The following is an 11554-nucleotide window of genomic DNA, read 5'->3' as shown; positions in this document are numbered from 1 at the left end:
AGTGCACCAGTGACCAGCGGTAGTCAAACACTATTAGAATGCAATACACTCCACGATTGAGATTCATAGCCAGGGAAGCGAGCCTGGGCGCATCGGTCAAGAAGTAAACATGATGCACATTGGCAGAGCGGGCAGCACAGTGGTACAGCTGCTGCCTTACACCGGATTCGATCCCGACTGAGGGTGCTGACTACTGAGTCCACGTTCTCCATGTGACCGCGGGATTTCCTCCCAAATTCCAAAGACGTGCACTTTTTTTGGGGGGTACATAAAGTATCATTCTGCTTCTCCAAGATAAACACAACACAAATTCATTCACGCAATAAATAAATGAAATGTTTTAACATAGAGTGGATACGTCTAAAAGTTTATTAAATTTTGACAATACAAAGTACATCGTTATTTTCAAATATTGACAACGATAAAAAGCAACTAAACTGGAACACCAGTACCTAAAAGTAGGGGATAGCATTCGCTAGGAAACACTTATTCGCTACAGTTAAGTCTTAATATAAGCAGGTGACAGGTAATAAAACAGAACTTATTCCATTGTGGAAAATACAATATATTCAAATTGTAATTCATCAGTTAATTCAACATAATGTACAGGTATATATTTCAGTATTGTTTTTCTTCACACACTAGCTACCCCCCCCCCCCCCCCCACCCCACCGCACGGAAATACTACAAAGTGCTTTTTACCAACTCTGTTTCCCTTTCCACAGATGCTGCCCGACCTGCTGAATGTTTACAGGTTTTTTTGAATCTCAAATTTTAATCACGACATCTCAGATTAATATCAGAATTAACTTAATAACTAATACTGTCTAAATCTCTGCATTAATTAAATAATTTACAATTATTTGCATGTAGTATTTGCGATCAATATACTGAAATTCATTTCTTTGTTCAATTCATTGTGACTTTCTAGAGATACATACCAATAATATTCAATGAAATTACACTAGTATTTTTAACACCACTATTCAAGATAAAGACTGCAATGCATTTGAAAAACTTTGCCAAACAATATGGCAATTCTTTGAGAACTCAATTCAAGGACTGAAATATTAACTCCTTTGAATAATAATTGGACACCAACTATAACAAATTTTCAAGCCAGTAAGATAATGGGGTGGAAAAAATATCACCACCATTTTGTTTTCTAATGCATAAACAAAAACTGCAGGTTCTGCATACTGTTGAGGTTAAATATTGTTTGAATAAAAACAATTTACTTTCCCACTGGTATTCTCAATGAGCTTTTTTTCAGGGCAAACTACGCCACGCTAAAACATTTCAGAATGTTTAAAGCCAAAATAATTGTGAGATTTCAAAACCATGTTCTTGGTCAAGGTCGTACATCTCATCAATAATTCATCTCGCTGTGGCCTGGGAGGTATCTTGGGCACCAGACTTGCTTCCGAAATGTTCTCACCCGGGGAAATCTCAGGGTCGGGACTCAATTCCATCTGTTTCTCGAAGGAAGAGTTTAGATTTTTGGACGCGCTTTGAGGAGGGGACAGAAAGTCATTCCTCTCAAACACCCCATCAGAGCCTTGGGAGGTGTTTAAGCCATCCGAGCAGCTGTCCACTGATGAACTCGACTTGGCCGAGCTTACAGTGAAACTACTAGCATCGTCACTCAGACTCGCCCTCTGGTCCAAGTGGAAAAACGGAGACACCATTTGAGACCGGTTCTCGTCAGACAAACAGTTGACAGATTTAGATCGTTGCCTCTCCAATTGTTTTCTGGTCGGCTTGGTAGATGAATAATCGTTATGGTTGGTCTGATCTACGTTGCTCAATCGATGATGTGCATCCTTGACTGGACGGGCGAGGTTCGGGCTGGAGCTGTTGTTGAGGAGCTGGAATTTTGAATGTGGGTTTCTGTAGGGCTGGAGATAGACTGACGGGACGTATCCGCATTCTCCGTTGTAGCTGTCGAATCAATTAAAAAGATCACTAATGTTAGCCCTCTTAGTTACCGATACTAAATAAAGTACGTTTAGAATTTCTCTTAGCACCCAAAAGCTCTGATGTAGCTTCCCATTTAGCTAGAACTTGACATCATGAAGTTGCTCTTAAGATTGAAGTTTGATACTGTAAATAGACTAAGAGTGATACAGCATGGAAACAGGCCCTTCAGCCCAACTGGTCCATGCCAACCAAGATGCCCCATGTTACATAGTCCCATTTGCCTGCATTTGGTCCATATCCCTCCAAATCTTTCATATGTACCTGTCCAAATGTCTTACATTTTGTGATAGTACCTGCCTTAACTACCTCCTCTGGCAGTTCATTTCATATAACCAACCACACTCCGAGTGAAAAAGTAGCCCCTCAGGTTCCAATTAAATCTTTCACCCCCTCACCTTAAACATATTCCTCTGGTTTTTTTTTTTTCTCTACCTTGTGCAGTCACGCTATCAATTCCCTTCATGAATTTATACACCTCTCTATGATCAATAGGTACTACAGTTTTAAAGCATTGACTATGAAGCACTTTCAGATATTACAAATGAGACAAAGATAAATGTATTTTTTAAATTACGAGAGGCATAGCTAGACGGCACAAACATTTTTCTCGAGATTAGAAAATCAACCAGTGGGCACAGCCAAGGTAACTGTCATATGATGAAAGAATGGATCGACAGGGCTTATATTCACTGGAATTTCGAAGGATGAGAGGTTATCTTAAAGAAACATATAACATTCTTCAGGGATTGGACAGGCTAGATGCAGGAAAAATGTTCCCGATGTTGGGGGGGGGGGGGGGGGGAAAGTACAGAACCAGGGGTCACGGTTTAACAATAAGGGGTTGGCCATTTAGGACTGAGATGAGGAAAAACTTTCTCACCCAGAGAGTAGTGAATCTGTGGAATTCTCTGCCACAGAAGGGCAGTGGAGGCCAATTCACTGGATGTTTTCAAGAGAGTTGGATTTAGCTCTTAGGGCTAACGGAATCAAGGGAAATGGGGAGAACGCAGGAACGGGGTACTGATTTTGGATGATCAGCCATGATCATATTGAATGGCGGTGCTGGCTCGAAGGGCCGAATGGCCTACTCCTGCACCTATTTTCTATGTTTCTACGAGGGGCAAAGTTTAAAGGAGATGTGCGGGGCCAGTTTTATTTTACAGGTGGGTGCCTGGAACGTGCTGCCAGGGATCGTAGTTGAAGCAGATACGATAGTGGCATTTAAGAGACTTTTGGATAGGCACACGGACATGCAGGGAATGGAGTGATATGGATTAGTAGAAAGCAGATAAGAGTTGGGCTCAGCATCATGTTCCACGCTGACATTGTGAGCCAAAGGGCGGGAATGTTAACTGTTCTATGTTCTTAAAATGCTATTCTACGGTGATACAAATTTAAATGGGTGAAGATGTGCCAGGACAGAGGCTGGAAGACATACTATGAGCCCATAGAGGTGGGCTGTAGGCTTTGCAGGGCGCTCACTATGCAAAGTCCTCAATCAGTTGGGCATCACGGGGCTGGCAAAGAAGAGGGCCATTCAATCCGCAAGCGAAGCCGCAGAGAAAGCCACTAGGTGGCGTTGGATTAAGAGGGCTGATCCGTGGGCGGTTGCTGCTGGGAAACAAGTCAGGGCTTGATCAACCCCGGCTGGGTCACCTGAGCAAGATAGTGTCTGATGTTGTGAGACCCGAAACACCCGATGATCCCAGGTCACATCACCGAGGATGCATCCCAGCGCATCTAGAAAATGTATCTTTCACGCAAATTCAAAGACTTTAGCTACATTTGGATGCCATTATTAAAAAAAACTCAAATACGTTTATCATAACCCTATTCAGTTTAGTTACTAAGATATAATACTTTCTGACGGATACACAATCACTTGTGTCATTGAATAAATCATTTTCACAAAAAAAAAATAATAAATTCAAATGGGTTGTAAATTAGATGCAATTCACCATTTATTACCAGACACTATTCCTCAAGAACAATTGTTTAACGATAAACTAGAACTAACCTGGCTAGCCACCACCCATCAATGGATTTTCTCAAGACTTCAACCATGATTCCAACTTGCAGTGATAGTTCATCATCATCTGTTGCTCGATAGTCTTTGGCAGCGTAATACTGAGACTCTAAAGAGGAAACTAGAGGATAAAAAAGTGGACCAAAATTATATTCAATATTACTCAATGACGAATTGAAATCTAATACAAAATTATTTAATCTGCTTTAAAATAAGAACAAGAAAACAAGCTTTCCTGAATTTCACTTATAAAAAGGTGACAGGAAAAGAAAACTGGTAACTTTAAGATACTTTGCCAGAACGTGATCGATATTGAGAATCCCACAGAAATGAACGTGGTTTAACTTTGCAAAATGCATTCATAAAAAATGTTTCTCGTTCTTGCGTTTTCTTGTTGTTTGAATACAGCTTTTAAACAGAAGATTGGAATTGAATAATTTTCCTACTTTCATAGCCCAAAGACAGTGGCTAGTATTGGAAAATATAAACAAGAGATGATTGAGGAGAGGAGATTAAAGTGTGTATCAATCTATCCAAGTGCTTTAAATGATAACATCTTTGAAATATGCAAAACAATGTAAAATGTTGTCTAGTATATACTGAATTAGAAATTAAAGAGGTTTCAGACAATCCAAGTGCTTTAAAGATAACATCTTTAAAATATGGAAAACAATGTAAAAAGTTATTTGGTAAATTCAGTCTGAATTAGTAATGTTCACAAGGTTTAACAGACAATAGACAATAGGTGCAGGAGGAGGCCATTCGGCCCTTGGAGCCAGCACCACCATTCAATGTGATCATGGCTGATCATCCCCAATCAATACCCCGTTCCTGCCTTCTCCCCATATCCCCTGACTCCGATATCTTTACGAGCCCCATCTAGCTCTCTCTTGAAAGTATCCAGAGAACCGGCCTCCATCGCCCTCTGAGGCAGAAAACTTCGCAGACTCACAACTCTCAGTGTGAAAAAGTGTTTCCTCGTCTCCGTTCTAAATGGCTTACCCCTTATTCTTAAACTGTGGCTCCTGGTTCTGGACTCCCCCAACATCGGGAACATGTTTCCTGCCTCTAGCGTGTCCAAACCCTGACATTATGCTGCCGAGATTGCATATTAATCATGTGTAGGAGCCATTCATGCTTAAGTTAGTAACTGTTAGTATATTATAGTATTTTGTATAGATATTTCTAGCTGTATTTTTTTGTCTGCTTGGGGGAGCGATTTTGATACGTAGATTAGCGTGTCTACATCTGAGGAGGTGAGCGAAGCCACAGGGAGAGGTCAGATCAGATTAGCCTCGGGGATTGAAGAGGCAACAGTTCTTACCACACAACACAGTTAGTAACGAAAAGTTACAGCTTGTATAAGAATGAAGAGAATTGGATATATTCATCTGTTATCTGTATTACTACTTCAATAAAGGACCAATAATAAACAACTGGAAATAATGACTGGAAGATTTTGTTTTTACCATCAGCGACTGTGTAAATTCTTTCACTCGGATATTCACGAGCAGTAATAGCAATTAAAAGTTGGACAGTGGAAAGTTAAGGGCCTGTCCCACTGTACGAGGTAATTCAAGAGCTCTCCCGAGTTTAAAAAAAATCAAACTCGTGGTAAGTACGTAGAATGTACGTAGCGGCTACGTCGGAGCTCGTGGATGTCTCGTAGCGGCTCGTAACGCTAACGGCAGGTACTCGGGAAACGCGGTAACTCGCAAAGTTTTCTCAGCACTGTGAAAAATGTCCACGAGAGTCCCGAGTACCTACGAACGGCTATTACTGTAATTCTCCGAGTTCGAATCAGGGGAAACTCGGGAGAACTCTTGAATTACCTCGTACAGTGGGACAGGCCCTTTAGGAACTTGCCGTCACATTATGTGTATTCAGTCCTTTACCACTGCTAATTTTATCCCTAATTTTGCCGCTCTGAGAATTATACTTTGTGTGCGATACTGTGATTTAAGATGGAGCTTGGACATATTCAACTTACCATTGATTTCGGTATCAGATGTTCTAGACAGGGTAGAAGTGAGAGACTTCCTGAGATACGGAGCTGGAAACCAGGCGACCTGCTTCCTTTCATTCTCCACAAGCCACCAGCCTAAAGAAACAGTGAGAGCAAAGAGTCTTGGTCAGCGTCCATATCAAATATGTATTCCCATCCAAAACCACCAAATGCTGGAGGTGTGGAATTATCCGCAGAGGGAGAAACAGAGTTCGTGGGATGGACACAAGGAGCTGGAGTAACTCAGTGGGTCGGGCAGCATCTCTGGAGAAAAGGTATATGCAACGTTTCAGGTCGAGACCCTTCTTCAGACTCTGATGAATGGCCACTGACCTAAACCATTGACTCCGTTTCTCTCCGCAAGCGCTGCCTGACCTGCTGAATATTTCCATAGTTTGTTTATTCTGATCAAACTTACAGCATTAACTGCTGACCCAAAATGTCACCTATCCATTTACTCCAGAGATGCTGCCTGACCCGCCGAGTTACTCCAGCATTTTGTGTCTATCTCTTGTCTGCCTTGTTGGTATATATATATCAGTTTTTTTTTTTTTAGAAATGTGCAGAAAATGATGTGTAACATGTATAATTTGTGTTTATTTGTCTAGGTCAATGTGGCCGTGATGTTGCTGCTAGCAAGTTTTTCCATTGCACCTCACTGTATGTGTGTGTGTGTGTGTACACATGACAAGCTCAACCGCAGGGCAATGTGTTCCAGACTCCCACCACTCTCTGAAACTAACTTGCCCCTGCACATCCCCATTAAACTTTCCTCCTCTCACCTTCAGCTATGCCCTCTAGTGTTGAACATTTCCACCCTGGGGAGAAAGTTCTGACAGTGTCGGAAGGAACTGCAGATGCTGGTTTACCCCCGAAGATAGACACAAAATGCTGGAGTAAGTAACTCAGCGGGACAGGCAGCATCTCTGGAGAGAAGGAAACTTTGGTGACATTTCGCGTCGAGACCCTTCTTCAGACTGAAGTCAGGGGAGAGGGAGCCTAGAGATATGGACGGGTAAGGTGTGAAAACAACAGATCAAAGCAGATGGTGCTGGGGAAATGTAGAATGGTTCATTGTTAGCTGAGGGGGAAGGTAACGCTTATTTTTTATCGAGTCCACACACAAGATTAGAAGTTGTTCAGCCAGAGCTGAAGGCATTTGTTGGCATCTGCATACAATGGTGTCTGTCTTGTCGCTTCTTGTGCGTGGTGGTGGGAAGATTGGTGGAAACAGGGCCGCGACGTGAACGCTCTTTCCTTGACCCCAGGGGGAAGGTGACGAGACAGCATACAATCAGTAATATTTAATCAGGAGGGTAGCAGATCTGTTGGTTTCAAAAACGTACCTGATGTGTTCTTGTTAATGACATCAACGGTTTCGCTCTCCATCACCTTGAAGGGCTTGTTCTTGGTGTCTTTCCCTTCGTAAGTGGCAATGCATTTGTAGTATTCGAGGGCCACCGGCTGTGTGATGTTTTGGAGACCGCTGCCATCTGTGCGTCTCCACGTACTTTTCTTTCTCCCGAATGCAGACGGCATGATGATGACACTACATGGAGAAAAATATTGAAAGGCATCCATCCACGGAACCAGGCAAAACGCCCGTTTTGTAGCCCTATCCCACGGTGTGAGTTCATTCCAAGAGCTCTCCCGAGTTTAAAAAAAATATCAAACTCGTGGTAAGCATGGAGAATGAACGTAGCGGGTACGTCGGAGCTCGGGGATGTCTCTTAGCGCTAACGGCAGGTACTCGGGAAAACTCGCTAACGGCAGGTAAGCACGGGAAGACTCGTGATGATTTTTCAACAGGATGAAAAATGTCCACGAGAGCCCCGAGTACTGACGAGTGGCCATTACTGTAAATGTCCAAGTTCGAATCAGGGCAAACTCGGGAGAACTCTTGGAATGAACTTGTAACAGCGTGCAATACTCCAAACGTTTGGGTCGTACGTACCTGTCCTTGGGTGTGGACGGGGTCAAGTCCTTGTCGGTCGGCAGGAAGAATTGCATTACGCCTTCATCTGTGGCGATCGTGACGGAGGATCGCAGCAACTCCGAACAATAATTCTCCAGCATTGCCATTCTCAGCATTGACTTGCTCACTTTAGAATGTCTTCTCTCCTTCAGGGAAACGTCTGCAAGGCCAAATGAGATATTTCACATTCCGAGCTTAAAATCTGAACCCCAACAGACAGTGAGTGCACTTAGCTGATACTTGGCTCAGGTGTCATTACTGAACACATTCACGTTCATTTCACAACTGTGACTTGTCTCAAAAGTAACGCAAAGCACTTGACCTTTATCTCAAGAATTACGATTGACTAGTCTTTTTTCTTTTGTCTGAAGAAGGGTCTCGACCCGAAACGTCACCCATTCCTTCCCTCCAGAGATGCTGCCTGCCCCGCTGAGTTACTCCAGCATTTTGTGTCTCGCCTATTATTTCTTTCCTAGTTTAGTTTATTGTCACGTGTACCGAGGTACAGTGAAAAGCTTTTTGTTGCGGGCGATCCAGTCAACAGAAAGACAATACACGATTTCAATCGAGCCATTTACACGATAAGGGAATAACGTTTAGTGCAAGGTAAAGCCACTAGCCCCTAGAGCTCTATCTAACTCTCTCTTAAATCCATCCAGTGACTTGGCCTCCACTGCCCTCTGTGGCAGGGAATTCCATAAATTCACAACTCTCTGGGTGAAAACGTTTTTTCTCACCTCAGTCTTAAATGACCTCCCCTTTATTCTAAGACTGTGGCCCCTTGTTCTGGACTCGCCCAACATTGGGAACATTTTTCCTGCATCTATAATTTTATATGTTTCTATAATGGATTATCTTATGGATTTTTTTTATTTTTTATAAACAAGTTTTTTTGATCTTACCTTCGAATTTGGGTAATACTCGATTAGACTTCTTAATGCGTCCGGCTTCCAACGGGAAGTACTTTTCTACTTTTTTCTGCCATTCAAACAAAAGTAAAAATCGGTAAATACACTTTGCACAGTTTAAATAACACGGGCACTCATATAAATGTGGATACATGTTACACAATAGAAATAACATGGATATTCACATCAATGGGAAAATATATGTTGCACAGTAGAATTTACATGGATTTTTACGTTAAAATATTTTTGCAAAATATAAATAACAGGAAAAAGTAGACACAAAGTCCTAGTGTAACTCAGCGGGTCAGGCAGCATCGCTGGAGAACATGGATAGGTGACATTTATGGCCGGGACCTTTCAGACTGAAGAAGGGTCTCGACCTGTAACGTCAAATATCCACGTTCTCCAGAGATGCTGCCTGACCCGCTGAGTTACTCCAGCACTTTGTGTCTTTTTCGTTGAAAACCAACGTTTGCAGTTCCTCCTTTCCGCAGAAATAACGTGGATTTGAATAGTGTGTCGAAAGGAACTGCAGATGACAGTATATACCGAAGATAGGCACAAAGTGCTGGAGTAACTCAGTCTGAAGAAATGGTCCCGGCCCGAAACGTCACCCACCCTTTTTTCTCCACAGATGCTGCCCGGCCCGCTGAGTTACTCCAGCACTCTGTGCCAATCTCTGGATTTAAACACAAGTTGATATTTCCACAAATTGACGTTGGCACCAATAGGTAAATGCGCGTCGCACGGTGCAAATTGCCTGGATTTCTACTCAGTCGTTAAATACATTTTGCACAACTAATTAAAAGTTAGACACAAAAACGCTGGAGTAACTCAACAGGTCAGGCAGCATCTCTGGAGAGAAGGAATAGATGCCGTTTCGGGCCGGGACCCCCCTTCAGCCTGAGAGACTACTCCAGCGTTTTGCGTTTATCTTCGGTTATAAACCAGCATCTGCAGTTCCTTCCCGCCCACCTAAATGTTATCTGGTTTCGGGAAACTTACGTGGAATTTCTTAAACTCTTCAAACGTTCTGTAAACGAGAACATCATTTTTATCCGACCATAGAACTGAAGTAAGGTAGGTCTGTCAGTTAAAAACAAAAAGGCATGTTACAGATTAAATAAAAACACCAACATCAAAACATGAAATAACATAGAACAGAATGTTATTTGGTACTTAGATAATAGAGTACGGGAAATACAATGGCTTATAAATTATATATATATATATTATATATTATATTATATTATATATTATATACACACACACATATATATATATAAATTCCACACCCATAATATATATATACTTAACTCTGCACCTTGGTCACCCCCCCCCCCCCCTGTACTGCTACATATATATATTTTATTGTTCCATTATTCTATGTTCGCTCTTCTGGGTGAGATGCTAACTGCATTTCGTTGTCTCTGTACTGTACACTGCACAATGATAATAAAGACTGAATCTGAATCTGATATATATAATGCTTATAAATGTAAATATATATCTATACACATAATATATATTGATTATAAATGTAAATATATATATATATATACACACACATAATAAATTATAATATATATTGCTCATAAATGTTAAAAAAAATACACACATATAATATATTGCTTATGTGACATCTATATATACACACACACACACATACATAATATATATTGCTTATAAATGTAATATATATAACATCTAAGCAAAATATTATAATATATTATATTTGTAAACATTAAAAATGCTTATAAATAACAGTAAAACAGTAAGATGGAACTGCAGATGCTGGAAAATCGAAGGTAAAAATGCTGGAGAAACTCAGCATCTATGGAGCGAAGGAAATAGGCAACGTTTCGGGTCAACACCCTTCTTCAGACTGATTTCCTTCGCTCTATAGATGCTGCCTCACCCGCTGAGTTTCACCAGCACTTTTGTCTACCAGTAGAATAGTTTACCTTTTGCTTTTTGTGTTGCATTAATCCAATAATCCGGACGTTGAGTAGATATCTCTGGTTCATTTTCGCTGGCTGTGTTTTGCTGTCTTTCCGCAGAGCTGTGAAGTGGAGCGCAGTGTGCCTGAGTCTCTCTCTGCTCGCTAAAGTGATGAGCGCGTTGTTTTTATAGGACCTGCCCGCCCCACCTGTCCGGCCGCTCGCCAGTGACGCTTCTGTACACAACATTCTCGGTCTCAGCCAGAGATGAATTTGCAGAGCCGCTCCCGCCGCTGCGGGCACATAGTGAAAAACACATTCCACGTTAGCCTGCTGGGAATTCCACCGTCGATGTAACTTGGGCAAACGGCTCGCATCATAATATTCCGGGTATGTTGTTGTAAATTTGTAAATTTAATTGCTGCTATTAGCCATCACTGCCGGCACGCGGCCAACTTCTACCGCGGGGCCGGCATGGACTTACCATCACCCCTGGAGGGGAGCCTCGACCGCCGGCCCTGCAGTCTACGGTGCTTCTGGCTGCGGCGGGGACTTTAAATCTTGACCGCCGGCCTGCGGCCTACAACAATCTAAAGCCGCGGTCTCCGGTGAGGAAGAGCCGATCCTGGACTGACTCTGGACACCGGTCGGCACGGACTTGGTGGGCTGAAGGGCCTGTTTCCGCGCTGTATCTCTAAACTAATCTGAACCAAAAAGCAT

The 11554-nt window shown here is 42.2% G+C and overlaps 1 protein-coding gene across 1 annotated transcript; it reads right to left on the bottom strand.

Annotated features, from left to right (window-relative positions):
* Window positions 1–346: 346 nt before the first annotated feature.
* Window positions 347–11035, bottom strand: LOC116985929 (NADPH oxidase organizer 1-like). The gene is made up of 8 exons (XM_033041052.1): window positions 10859–11035; window positions 9900–9980; window positions 8889–8964; window positions 7966–8146; window positions 7358–7560; window positions 5997–6107; window positions 3998–4127; window positions 347–1941 (listed from the first exon to the last, which is right to left on the bottom strand). Exons 1-8 carry the CDS (start codon window positions 10919–10921, stop codon window positions 1290–1292), a joined length of 1497 nt encoding a protein of 498 aa, XP_032896943.1. The 5' UTR covers window positions 10922–11035; the 3' UTR covers window positions 347–1289.
* Between the last annotated feature and the right edge of the window lie 519 nt (window positions 11036–11554).

The sequence above is a fragment of the Amblyraja radiata genome, chromosome 22 (assembly GCF_010909765.2).
Source record: "Amblyraja radiata isolate CabotCenter1 chromosome 22, sAmbRad1.1.pri, whole genome shotgun sequence".
In the NCBI taxonomy this organism is placed as follows: domain Eukaryota; kingdom Metazoa; phylum Chordata; class Chondrichthyes; order Rajiformes; family Rajidae; genus Amblyraja; species Amblyraja radiata.
The sequence above is the reverse complement of the archived record's forward strand: the minus strand, read 5'-3'. Positions and strand labels throughout refer to the sequence as shown.